Genomic DNA, 14,496 nt, shown 5'->3' on the forward strand with positions numbered 1-14,496 from the left:
CGTGCATAAGAACAGTGCTTAGCCGTGGTATATTGGCCACCCCCCTCATGCCTTATTGCTGAAATGAAACAGGGCTACCAATATTATTTCGAACGTTCTAGTGGCGTACACGGTGTTATCGCGGTATTTCAATGATATATACTCGCGAGATATTATGAAGGGGGCGTATGCTCACAATGTACAGTCTATCTAATGACGTAGCTAGCCTTTTTGCCATGTATAACTTACACAGTCTGGTCTAAAATAACTCATGATAAAAACCGAGTCCACAGAATGTCAGATGAAGAGATTCCTTCAACTTCCAGAGAGCCTGTACCCGAAGAAGAAGAGGTGAGCATTTAAAAGCAGACATCTTCTTTTCCAGAAATATGAGATGCACTGTACTGTTAGGTTGCTAGAAGTTTGCAGTTTTGTTCAATTGGGGGGAACATGGCGGGAAGGAGGCTTGCACATCTGCATAGCTCTCTTACAGATGTTAGGTAGCTAGCTACCAGGTCAGACGCTGGGCTGGCCAGCAAACATAACAATGGGTTTCGTCGTGCAGTTCATAGACATTTAGCCAGTATTCCCGTAGACTTCTATAAATGCTGCCAATTTGTAACCAGTGTGACAAGCTTTTTAGTCCCAGACCGAGCCTCTGACTGTATAGTAGTAGCTTGCTGTGTATCTCACTCAGCCCAGGCAGCACAACACACGCAGCACGAGCAGCCTCAAGCAAATCAGCTGTCAATTTCAACACTGGCTGTTGTGTTTTGTGGACTGTCGAGTTGGCTATAGCTAGCTACAGTAGCTATGTAATACGTTTTATGAAGAGTATCCTAACATTAAAGGTGAAGCGAAATGCTTGAACTTCAGAAGGCATAACTTTTTGCACATTTTATAATACATTTTGAGCACACAATATGTGAACGTGCACAAAATTGATTGCACAAGCGTCACATGAAGCCAACTTGCAACCAAAGCCATAATCATTCAATATGTAGAATAATTTTGCATGAATTCAGAGGAAATTCTATACAATACACAACAAATTCCCTTAATAAGGCCCACTGAAATAGAACATTTAATTGTTTTAAATTGCACATTACATTGATTGAATGTTACCAAATCATAAATATGTACAGTACGTTGAGAATGTAATAAAGTAGTCTACTGTGTTTCAGCTGAAGCCACCTCTGAAGGCTGTGCCCAAGGCGGAGGGGGAGTTGGATCCAGAGTATGAGGAGAAAAGGGTGAGACAAATTGCTTTCTCACAAACATTCTTTATAGATATCTAAATAGGATTAATTTGCGATTTTAAGATTCATTTGCAAGACATATTACTCTAGGGATTATCACGTCACACAAGAGTAGTCACATCTTGGTTGAATTCTGTGCCAGATATTTGATATGTTTATTTTTCATCATTTATTTTTCTCCAACTTTTGCAATGGGCTCCCCACTGTGGTAAATGTTTGGAATTGCAGTGAATAGGGAAAGTGAATGGCAAAATGACAGTTTAGCATAACATTGATCTCATATCCTTACTAGTAAAACAGAACCTGTTGGTTTAACTTTTTATTTTCTCCCTGTCTTTTAGAAAACAGATAGAGCGAACCGGTTTGAGTTTCTGCTCAAGCAAACAGAACTCTTTGCCCACTTCATCCAGCCTGCATCTCAGAAGTCTCCTACTTCACCCCTGAAAGTGAAACCTGGAAGACCTCGCGTTAAACAGGATGAGAAACAAAATCTCCTCTCTGTTGGAGAGTATGTGACTGCTGACTTGTTTTAAGAGTCCTGACATTATTTGTATGTTTTTGAATTGACAGGTCTGTTATTTTAAATAAACAAGCTATTTTGGTCAATAAACCATGAAATAATAAACAATACAATCTGTTTACCATTGTACCAAAACCAGATATCATTATTTTTTACAAACTATTTGTCTGCCTCCTGTGTTTTTTACAGTAACCGCCACCGACGCACGGAACAAGAAGAAGATGAGGAGTTGTTATCTGAGAGCAGGAAGGCAGCTAACGTCTTGGTTCGCTTTGAAGAGTCCCCATCCTGTACGATGTTTTCATATAGCTTAAATGCTAATGTTAACGCTCTCTGTGTACAATGAACGCTCTCTGTGTACAATGAACAGTAGCAGGTGTAACTCAGTGTTGTATTCTATCAGGTCTATACCTATAATCCTAATTAGCTCCCATTTGAGAATAGCTGACGATGGATACAAATATAATTTCCTTTTTTTTACAGAGTGATTTTTGGTAGTCTTAAACAAATATTATTTGATGCAAAAATATACACCTCACACACATTGATGGTTGTGGGTACCATGTCAGATATAGAGTTGAAATGTATTCCATTTTGAATTTGCATCCCAATATTACACTTTATATACATCACAGAAGACTGAAATATAACAAAACTGTTTGACATAGAAACACAGGATCTTCATTGTATTTTTAGTGGGTGCTTTTGGTCATTGACTGCAGGAAAGGGCTACTGACATAACCTATTTTATTTTCTAGATGTGAAAAATGGAGAGCTGAGAGATTATCAAGTCAGAGGTCTCAACTGGATGATCTCCCTTTATGAAAATGGCATTAATGGAATTCTGGCTGACGAAATGGTAACGACTGTACCTTAAACATGCAATTAACAATAGTTTATGTTTAAGTGCCAGAGCCTTATATTGAGATAAATATGTATATTATATCTATATCCAAATGTAAGTAAGTGCCACTAGTTGTGAGTCAAGCTGTGTATGACAGGTTGTTTATTTAAGCAATAAGGCCCGAGGGGGTGTGATATATGGCCAATATACCACGACTAAGGGAGATGCAACGCTGAGTGCTGGATACTGCCCTTAGCCGTGGTATATTGACCATATATCACAAACCCCTGAGGTGCCTTATTGCTATTTTAAACTGGTTACCAATTTAATAAGAATACTAAAAATAAATGTTTTGTCATACATGTGATATATGATCTGATATACCTCGGCTGTCAGCCAAATCAGCATTCAGGGCTCGAACCACCCACTTTTTAATTAAGCAATAAGGCACGATGGGGTGTGGTATATGGCCAATATACCACGGCTAAGGGCTGTTCTTAAGCACGACGAAACGAGGAGTGACTGGATACAACCCTTAGTCGTGGTATATTGGCCATATACCACAAACCCCTGGGGTGCCTTATTGCTATTATAAACTGGTTACCAACGTAATTAGAGCAGTAAAATTAAATGCTTTGTCATACCCGTGGTATACAATCTGATTTAATACGGCTGTCAGCCAATCAGCATTCAGGACTCGAACTACCTACTTTATAATTGTGTGTTGACAACAGGGCTTAGGGAAGACCCTCCAAACCATTGCATTGCTGGGATACCTGAAGCACTACAGGAACATTCCAGGCCCCCACATGGTTCTGGTTCCCAAATCAACGCTACACAACTGGATGAATGAGTTCAAACGCTGGGTACCAACCCTGAAGGCTGTCTGTCTTATTGGGGACAAGGATGCAAGAGTATGTCCTGTTTTTTCTCTTGATTGACACTGATTGAAAATGTGTCCTCTTATAAAGCATTATCAAGTGGGAAGCTAACCAAGACCACAGATGACTCCTTTGACAAATGTTCTCCTTATTGGCTAGGCGGCGTTCATCCGCGATGTCATGATGCCAGGGGAATGGGATGTTTGTGTCACATCCTATGAGATGGTCATCAGAGAAAAATCGGTCTTCAAGAAGTTCAACTGGAGATACCTTGTCATCGACGAAGCTCACAGGATAAAAAATGAGAAGTCCAAGGTATGTACTCGAATGAAAATAATTGTGGTCTGAACCAAGCTTTTCTTTCTACTTTTCAATTAATTAAACTCTGGCCAATAATTTATTTTTGAATGATATTTATGTAATCTTAACATCTGTCCGGTGTTGTCAGCTCTCAGAGATTGTCCGTGAGTTCAAAACCACCAACCGTCTCCTCCTGACTGGAACACCTCTGCAGAACAATCTCCATGAGCTGTGGTCACTCCTCAACTTCCTGCTGCCTGATGTCTTCAACTCTGCCAATGTGAGTGCTACCTCTGTCTGTTCTCTCCATTTATTTCTCTAGTAGGGATATTCCTCTCCTTTAGATGAATGTGACTGGAATGCTAAATGGAGGAAGAAAATAAAATCATATCGCTCCAGGCAAAATGAACTGCATTATTTTGTTGTTTTGTGTCAAAAGACCCTCCAGCAGTAACTTACTGTTTTTTGTTGTTCCATTTTATACCACCTAGTTTCAATGAACATCTGTCAATCACGGAAGTCCTCAGCCCCACCTGACATGCTTCTTGTCTTTCCATGATGTGTCAGAGAGGGAAAGGTAGCCCCGAGCACAGGCCTCCCCCTCAGGCACTGCTCTGTTCTGTTGTCAGTTCCTCCAAGTTTGTCTGGGATCCCTCACCCCCACAAGCTGTAGCTTATCATATGTATCCTGTCCTTTCTCTAACACATTCCCCTCTGCAAATGAAGCCAAAGCAGAATCATCTTTACTCTCTCAAAATTATATTTTGCACTTTCATGGAAAATCTTTACTTGTTGAAAACAAAAGGAAAATGTTCCTTATATTCTCAGGACTTTGATTCTTGGTTTGACACCAACAACTGTCTGGGGGACCAGAAGCTGGTGGAGCGTCTGCATGCGGTAAGCTGTGTTTCACATTTCCATTACTCTCAGAGATTACTGCAGAATTCTCCTTATCTATTATTCTGTTGTGTTAAGAGATGGATAATAAAATGTATTTAGTTAGAAAAGTATTTGCCTTGTTAATGTGCTGTTTGTTATAGAGCCCGACCGATTATATCGGTTCACTGATATTATCATCCGATATTGGCCTTTTAAACGCTATATCGATATCAGCTGATAATTCCACTAATAAACGATATTCAATAAATAGGATGAAAAAAGGGAATGTCGTGCTGATCTGAACACTTCTCATGATGTCATTATTTAACATTTGAAGCATATTTGTTGAACAATTGCTCTTTTGGATGGCAATTTATGAGAAATCAGAGTAAGGAAATGAAATTTTGCTGCTGTGAAACAGTATATTGGTAGATAAATCGGTATCGGTAAGTTTTAACCCCCCAAAAATTGGAATCGGTATTGGACCCAAATAAACATACATATATGTCAGGCTCTAGTAGGTTCTGAGGCCTTTCCTTCTTGTGTGTAACGTGATGTTTGTTCAGGTGCTAAGGCCTTTCCTTCTGCGTCGGATAAAAGCTGAAGTGGAGAAAAACCTGCCTCCCAAAAAAGAGGTGAAGATTTACCTCGGACTGAGTAAGATGCAGCGAGAATGGTATGTTTTTGGTTCAAATACTTTGTCCTTCCCAGTGTTGCCCATAGCTTGTGTTGGTTCAACATTTCTACTAATTAAATTCTTTCCAAAATAATTTCAAATTAAAAAAGGTTTTGTTGTTCTATTTTTGTTAGGTACACACGAATTCTGATGAAAGACATTGACATCCTCAATTCTTCTGGAAAAACAGACAAGATGCGTCTGTTGAATATCTTGATGCAACTGCGGAAGTGCTGCAACCACCCATACCTGTTTGACGGGGCCGAGCCCGGGCCCCCCTACACTACCGACAGTCACTTGGTCACCAACAGTGGCAAGATGGTGGCCCTGGATAAACTGCTGCCCAAAGTCCAGGAACAAGGTGATACACCCATCATTCAAGGATTTTACTGTAGTTTATCCCATCTTTATGTATATTTGATGTGTTTATCTCAAAGAGATCTGTGGTTGTCACTGTACATTTGCAGTTGTAACAGACTATGCAATAGGTTGTCTATGCAAACTCTGATAAATGGAAGAACATAATGGTCTTGAAAAGGCAAGGACAACCTCAGAGGACGCAGGCTCAAAAGATTGCGTACTGTTGAAGGATATCAGGATTCACATGTAGAATTTATCATTTTCTTGCGAAGTTTTCTTGATGAGAAAGGTTCATTTGACTCTCAAATCAGCCATGCTCATTTAGAATGAGATGAATCAAACCTTCCTGCCATGCAAGAAACCCTATGAATAATTTTCTCTCTTTGGAGATTGCATTTGAGCTATGTGACCTGATAGTGTATGTATGCTGTTCTGCTCTCTAATGGAATGACTATGTTTTGTCTCATTGGTTGCCAGGGTCTAGAGTCCTCATCTTCAGCCAGATGACCAGGGTCCTTGACATCCTTGAGGACTACTGCATGTGGAGAGGTTATGAGTACTGCCGTCTAGATGGAAACACTCCACACGAAGCCAGACAGGTACGGAGCATGACTTCAGCTGATGAGGCCTCATTGGCCACAACACAGGCTCCCATGGAAACCATAAGGAGCTATAGTGGAACAGTATCAAATCAACCATGGACTTTAGTTTAAGCCACTACTTTGTCTACCGTGCTCGTACTGACCCTGCTTGTAAAAATGTTTGCTCTAATGTGTAAAGTGTCTACTTCAACTACATAAAAACTGATATTTTAGACATTGTCTGCCTAATTTTTTTTGGCACAGGTGTCAAACTCATTCCACGGAGGGCCGAGTGTCTGCGGGTTTTCGCTCCTCCCTTGTACTTGATTGATTAAAAAAGGTCTCTAATTAGTAAGGAACTCCCCTCACCTGGTTGTCTAGGTCTTAATTATGAGGAAAAAATTAAACCTGCAGACACTAGGCCCACCATGGAATGAGTTTGACACCCCTGCTTTATGGCCGTGTTTCTAGGACGCCATAGAGGCCTACAATGCTGAAAACAGCAGCAAGTTCATTTTCATGTTGAGCACCAGAGCTGGAGGTCTGGGCATTAACCTGGCAACTGCAGACGTCGTCATCCTGTATGACTCTGACTGGAACCCTCAAGTGGACCTGCAAGCAATGGTGAGAAACATTTCATTTGTGGCTTCCTTGGAAATGTACATCTTTATATTAAGTGTTTGGAAAAGTAAGTATTAGTCATTTAGTGTGCAATTCTATGTCATGCATACAAAAATACTAGTAATGTTAATTTATAACACTGGCTTGTAGTTCAAAGAAATAGACACCTCATCAACTGAGGCAATCGGTGTGTTTGTTTTTGCTTCTCTAGGACAGGGCTCATAGGATTGGTCAGAAGAAACCAGTGCGTGTGTTCCGCCTCATCACTGATAATACAGTCGAAGAGAGGATTGTAGAAAGAGCTGAGATGAAGTTGAGGCTAGACTCCATAGTTATACAACAAGGTATTCAGCATGTTTTTGATTCCAACTTCATGGTTTGTCATTACATGTTAAGCAATGGTCTTTGGGACAGGTAAGACAGACAGACCTTGGTTAGGCTTGGGACAAAATGATACCAAATGCATGCATGTATGCAGATCACACAAGGTTGGTGGCACCTTAACTGGGGAGGACACGCTTGTGGTAATGCCTGGAGCGGAGTGAGTGAAATGGCATCAAATACAGCAAGCACATGGTTTCCATTCGCTCCATTCCAGCCATTATTATGAACCGTCCTCCCCTCAGTAGCCTCCTGTGATACAGATACTACTATCAGTTTACAGAAGGATCTAGACCATGAGACATGAATGTAAGAGGCTGCTGCAGGGTACATTCAGTCCCACACCCCAACTACTTCTCACATCTTTCAACTTTCCAGGGAGGCTGATGGAGCAGTCCAACAAACTGGGGAAAGATGAGATGCTGCAGATGATCAGGCATGGGGCCACTCACGTCTTCGCCTCCAAAGACAATGAGCTCACAGATGAAGACATCAACACTATCTTAGAGAGGGGGGCAAAGAAGGTGAGTGAGGGAACAGCACATAGTGTTTGGTTGACAGACTGGCTGTTTGGTTCTCTGTGCTGACCTGTCCTTTTGACCTGTCCTAGACAGCTGAGATGAACGAGCGCATGGAGTCTCTGGGAGAAAGCTCCCTCAGGAACTTCACTGTGGACACAGGAGGAGCAGAGACCAGCCTCTACAACTTTGAAGGGGAGGACTACAGAGAGAAGCAAAAGGTATCACATTACTACATGCTTTGTCATGGCTCTTGACCTGTTAATAGCAACAAAGAGACACTTGAGATGATACTGTACTTAGATTAGCTCGTTCCCTTGTGCCTCAGGTTTAATTTCATTTCAGTTATTGAACTTTGTGAATACTGTGTGAAAGAGGTAGATATGACATACAGAGTATGCTATTCATACATGCTTATGACATAAACTTTATGAAACCACCATAACCATAAAATGAGGTGTGCATCATATACCGTATACTGACTTGATTCCCCTTGTGAGTCATGACCTGGCCTTGTTTTGTAGCTGAGTATGATGGAATGGATTGAGCCTCCTAAAAGAGAGAGGAAAGCCAACTATGCGGTGGATGCCTACTTCAGAGAAGCCCTGCGTGTCAGTGAACCTCGAGCCCCCAAGGTAACGCCCACTCACAGATTAAGCACACAGAAACTTCAAGGGCTGCCGCCTTGCTTTGTATCCCTGCTTATAAACAACATGCTTATTCAAGGGCTGCCCCCTTGTTCATGGGTGAGTTGCTAGTCAGTAGTCAATCCTTCGTCTTGTTTCCCCATTCTTCCAAATAATGATGGCCAGTCAGGTCAGAAAAATGTCCATGGAAGTGGCGTACATGTTAATCTTGCTCACCAGAACATGATTAATAATGATGAATGTATTTCAGGCCCCACGTCCCCCCAAACAGCCCAACATCCAGGACTTCCAGTTCTTTCCTCCTCGCCTGTTTGAGCTGCTGGAGATGGAGATCCTTTATTACAGGAAGACTATAGGCTACAAGGTAAGAGAGCTGTAGTTAAGTTCGTTGTCTGATAGATAAAGAAAGTGCGCATATGTTATCTTATGTACAGTAGCTTTAAGCTTGGCCGTTTATAGTAATGTATTTTTGTTTCCACGTCTTGCTGGTTCTATTTTACTGAAACAATTTACAAAGTTCAATATTTAAAAAACAACATTTTGAAATCTGTTGGTTTGGGCTTTCACACAGCCAACATGTTACACATGGGAGTGGTGGATAGAGTCCATAGAAGTGTGTCTCAACTCTGACATTTGTGAGCAGCATCCCAAGTGCTTCGCTGTGCCGAGGCACTCACTGCCAGGGCAGGCTGCTGAACTGAGACAGATTGGAGCTTGTGCTCCTCCATGGTGCCAGAACCACAGAACACACACACACATTCCCCCTATGCCACCTGATCCCAGGGTACATCTGTTCAGTTAGTCTGGTTCCCCAACAGGCCTGTCTATCGCTTCACCCAGCCTTAGCAGTCTCTTGCCTCGTAGCGAGAGACGGAGCTGTTCAGTGTTATGTCTCATTGGAGCTGTCTCTAATAGGAGCTGTGTGTCTGTTCTCTCCCCTGTGCCGCTGCAGGTCCCCAGGAGCCCTGACATTCCCAACGCTGCCCAGGTGCAGAAGGAGGAGCAGAGGAAGATTGACGAGGCGGGGCCCCTCAGTCCCGAGGAGACTGAGGAGAAGGAGAAACTTCTCACACAGGTACTGCAGGGTGCTAGGCGAGACACAACTTTCTAGATTCCTGCATAAATTATTTTAGTAAGTAAGATCCCTATTTGTTTGTCACAAAAAGTGCCATGTTATTGGACATTCTAAAGCTTTTATCTAAGCAAGTGCTGTGTTTGTGGTGAATGTTGTTTCACAGGGGTTCACAAGTTGGAACAAGCGAGATTTCAATCAGTTCATTAAAGCCAATGAGAAATATGGCCGTGATGACATCGACAGCATTGCTCGGGAAGTCGAGGGGAAAAACCCTGAGGAAGTCATTGAATATTCTGGTAAAATACCGGTCTTCATCAGAATCATCCTCATATTTATTCCATTATAATTGTGTTTCCTTTAGACACATTCTTGAATCTGTTTTAAATAACCATGGTTATTACAGATTATAACTTTTTTATGCGCCACACGAGTCCTTTCACACATGTTCTTGTTTTATTTTCAAGCCATTTTCTGGGAGCGGTGCAATGAACTCCAGGATATTGAAAAGATCATGGCTCAGATGGAGCGTGGCGAAGCCCGTATCCAGAGGAGGATCAGCATTAAGAAGGCGCTGGATGCAAAGGTCAACTACTCTACTTTTTACTCATTTCTATTGGGCACAAAAACATCTGAAATACAACCAAAACAAACAGCCAATGCATCCACAATTTCCAGAGTCACAAGCTTAATGTAGTCATTGCGTACTATGAATATGGGAACAAATACTTAACTTTTACTACTTTAATACACATGTAAGTGAATTTGTCCCAATACTTTTACTCCCCTAAAATGGAGGGACTATGTACAAAAAGTGCTGTAATTTGGATGGAAATACCGTCAAATTAATGCTGACAGTCTGCACTTTAACCTCCATAGTCATTGTTTGATTTGAAATCCAAACTTTTGAAGTATAGAGCCAAAAAAATGGTTCACTGTCCCAATAATTACGGAGGCCACTGTATTTCCTATGGTAGATACTCTGGAAATGACATATTTAAATGTACTACTATGAACCTTTATTTGAGTATGCTCCAAGATGACTTATTATTTTCAAATTGACTAAATGGAAATGTTGTTTTGATCGTTTCAGATTGCGAGATACAAGGCCCCATTCCACCAGTTGAGGATTCAGTATGGCACCAATAAAGGGAAGAACTACACGGAGGAGGAGGACAGGTTCCTGATCTGTATGCTCCACAAGATGGGCTTTGACAAGGAGAATGTTTATGAAGAACTCCGACAGTGTGTCCGGAATGCTCCCCAGTTCAGATTCGACTGGTTCATCAAGTCCCGAACTGCCATGGTACAATATGTCTTGAACAGTTTGACTATCTATGTTACAGAAGTCTTGGGTGAGCAAACATGGGGACACTTACAGTATTTGAGATGACACCTGGGCTGCCTCTGGGATAGTTCATGAACCCAGTTATAGTGTCTTAAGCCCCTAGTGCTAACATGCACCTTTTGTCTTGATCATCATTATACCAGCTTTTAAAATATTTGACATGTAGCACCATTGACTTATGGCATCTGGAATTTTTTAACAATTTATATTATTTCAAATAGTATGTCAAATCATTTGCATACATGGAGGCGCCAGCTAATCTGGTCACAATGTGGATACAGTGGACGGATAAGAGACACATTTTAGTACAATGTGTTGACGCGACAAACCTTGATCACATAGTGATTGGATCATATTAATCAGATCAGGAAACGTACATGTTAATGCAAGGTGTAAATGAGGCTTTGGTGTCCTCCTTCGCTGTCTCTGGACCATCATAAAAACTTGTTTTATTACTTTTATTATAGACTTTGCAGTGAGTTCAGAGACAATCTTGTTTGCTTTCCTCTCACATTATCTATAATAGGTATGGTTGAATATAGAATTGTATTTGTTTCAATGTGGCCCTTATTTACAAGTTGAGATGGATGGGAATTCATGGGAGGAAAGACTATTGTTCAGGTTCACGCATACATAGACACTTCCTTGCAAACAATATTGAGCCGTTAGGACGTCCCCAGGACATCACAAAGTGGTCAGCTGAAGTCATCAGGACGTTGCGTCATGGTCCCCTGGAGGTTTTTGTCTAGTTCCCGGTTTCCCCCCCCCCCCCCCCTCAAAAACAAATATAAGTAATGACACGTCTTGTTACAGTTGCCAAGCCTATCAAGGCCCTGATTGGTGAACCACTGATACAGTCTCAGCTCTTTGTCTTTTAGCAATGCTAGGGACACCCACACATAAACAGTGCTTTTAACTTACATATTTGACATGCATGATTACATTATGTATATTCATACAATAATTATTATTTAACATGTCCTCACCTGGGCTTTGAACTGACAACCTCTTGGTTCACAGCATTCTACTCTTCCTGCTACGCCATGTCAGTATCAATGACTGGTTTCACTTCGATTTCAAAGTAAATCTCAGCTCTGTTAAAAATACACCGAAGAAAAACTATTATATTTATCATAGGGATTCAGGAGTAACATAAAAACAGAATAATATGCCCCACCAACATCAGACTACTTACTGTGTACTGAAAATCTCAAATCACTGAAATAAGTCAGTGAAATCAATGAGAGAATAGTCAGATTAACTGATAACTAAAATAGCAGTCGCCTGCTAAATGCAGAGATTTATTATAGGTATTGAATGTGTAGGGGACTTCTGAAATTCTACCGACTTTGCGGCGCAGCAGGAAGATCAGCATACCCCAAATCCAGAGGTTGAGAGTTCAAATCCCAGTTGGGGTCATATTGAAAAGTTACTAGTGATCATGTCAAATGTAATCATATTCTTGTTGATTGAAGATTTTTTACACAATTTTAGCTGAACAGCGTCCCACTTACTTTAAAACCCCCATACCATCATCACGTAACAAAAACCTCCAGAGGGCCTGGACACAACGTCCCATGAATGTCTAGGGAACCTTAAGAGGACGATGACACAACATCCCAAGAATGTCCTAAACATTTTCTCGGGGACAGTACAAACCAGAACTAGGCAAAACCTCCAGGGAACCGCGACACAATGTCCCAAGAACGTTCAGGTGACCTTCAGGAGACCATAACACAATGTCCCAAGAACATCTTAAAAATATCCCTGTGTCAAACCGGGAACTATAGAATGGTCCCCCAGAGCATGGTCCCTTGGGACCATCACGTAATGTTCTTAGAATGTGCTCGGAACGTCAGTGGGATAACGTCATGCGGAAACCCTTAAGGGACCAAATGGGAACATTGACAAATGTCCTCAGGACGTACCCTCTTTGCTAGGTTACCTCTCTGGGGTTATTGGGAACATCGCCAAATGTCCTCCGGACGTCCCCTGCTGGGTTACCTCTCTGGGGTTATTGGGAACATCGCCAAATGTCCTCAGGACGTACCCTCTTTGCTAGGTTACCTCTCTGGGGTTATTGGGAACATCGCCAAATGTCCTCCGGACATCCCCTGTTTGCTGGGTTACCTCTCTGGGGTTATTTATCATTACTTTGTGTTTTTGACAAAGTGGTATGTTACATGAACTGTTTTGGTTATTAAAATGTCAATATTATGAACAAAAGCTGTAATAACCACACAAGGAGAATAATGAATAAATATGAAAAAAAATGTTTGCTTCAAACAGACTGGCTAACCGAGAGGAACATCAGACATCCATTGTACTATGGTTTTGTTTTCTCTACAAACACTTTCCTCTTCTTCCCCCAGGAACTTCAGCGACGCTGTAACACTCTCATCTCCCTCATCGAAAAAGAAAATATGGAGATTGAGGAAAAGGAACGTGCTGAAAAGAAGAAAAGGACCACAAAAAGCCAGATGGTAATTGATCTTACTGTTTCAAAACAATCATATACAGATTTTAAGGTACAGAATGGGTTTAACCATAAACACACAACCAGTGGTTTTGTTTTTGGGATAAACATTTTGTGGGAAGAAAATGACATATTGGCTAACCATCTTGAGGATTCCAAACCATGTTACCATGAAAAATGTGTCAATACTCGTGTTAGAATATTAATATTTCAGTGATTACATACATTGTAACATTTACAAGTAGACATGTCATTGATTTGATTCTGTCAGGCTCACAAAAGGAAGGCAGATGCGTCATCAGAAGCCACAGGACGTAAAGAGAAGAAAGCCAGAGCCTGAAGACGTCATTGAACTAATGTAGCTCCCATCAGGCCCAATCCTAACTTGAAAGATAAGTAATTCGATAATTTGATTTATGCACACAGATCTCAAATTAGGATTCGGCCCATCATGAACAAACAGCATTAATCACCCACACAAAAAAATACAAACACAACATTCAATAGCTGTAGTAATTTCTGTGGAAGTGAGTGGTTTCTCATTTTTAAGACATTTTGTATTGCTGTTTTTGCAAGTGTTTGATGCACTTTTCAACTCAACATGCTATATACGTATGTACGGATTTGTTTTGATTGTTGTCTCATGTCTTGTGTAATTGGTGGTGAAATAACGATGGCTGTTGTTCAAGCTATGTGTTTGACACATTGTTATTATGCTTCATTAAGTGGTTCCCCTTATGCACTTTATATAACCTATTGCTTTGCACATGTCCTAAGCTCTTTTTATACTGAGTTTAATTTCATTTATCCTTTTAAGCTGTGTTGGTATTTGAACAAAAAGTGATTGTTGTTTTTCGCTTTTCCCTGTTGTATTTTCTTATGTGTGAGTTCACTTATTAAACAAAATCCAACCTTAATTATATAGTAGTTGACATTTTTTGCACGTAACTATTTTGATAGGTCTCACAAAATCCTCCTACATTATATTAAAATCACTAAACTAATGTAAAGGACGCTGTGAACCCAACAGTAACAGATAGCATTACAAAAGCACTACCTAGTACCAACTTACTGTATGTTGTATTTGGCACTGACTGTGATAGCACGTTGGACCCCCATTTTTGTAGGCATAAAATGTGTGTAGTTCCCCTTTT

At 40.9% G+C, this 14,496-nt stretch overlaps 1 protein-coding gene across 1 annotated transcript; it reads left to right on the forward strand.

Annotated features, from left to right (window-relative positions):
* The first annotated feature begins 79 nt into the window (after positions 1-79).
* smarca1 (SWI/SNF related, matrix associated, actin dependent regulator of chromatin, subfamily a, member 1) lies at positions 80-14,259 on the forward strand. The gene is made up of 24 exons (XM_021623237.3): positions 80-330; positions 1,164-1,232; positions 1,580-1,746; positions 1,948-2,048; positions 2,517-2,617; positions 3,337-3,516; positions 3,643-3,798; positions 3,932-4,063; positions 4,612-4,680; positions 5,229-5,338; positions 5,473-5,699; positions 6,176-6,297; positions 6,751-6,903; positions 7,112-7,244; positions 7,660-7,805; positions 7,892-8,020; positions 8,324-8,434; positions 8,697-8,810; positions 9,399-9,521; positions 9,685-9,817; positions 9,986-10,104; positions 10,612-10,824; positions 13,239-13,349; positions 13,614-14,259. Exons 1-24 carry the CDS (start codon positions 274-276, stop codon positions 13,680-13,682), a joined length of 3,045 nt encoding a protein of 1,014 aa, XP_021478912.2. The 5' UTR covers positions 80-273; the 3' UTR covers positions 13,683-14,259.
* The last annotated feature ends 237 nt before the right edge of the window (positions 14,260-14,496 follow it).

Source organism: Oncorhynchus mykiss, chromosome 12 (assembly GCF_057628025.1).
Source record: "Oncorhynchus mykiss isolate SJ-2025 chromosome 12, ASM5762802v1, whole genome shotgun sequence".
In the NCBI taxonomy this organism is placed as follows: Eukaryota; Metazoa; Chordata; class Actinopteri; order Salmoniformes; family Salmonidae; genus Oncorhynchus; species Oncorhynchus mykiss.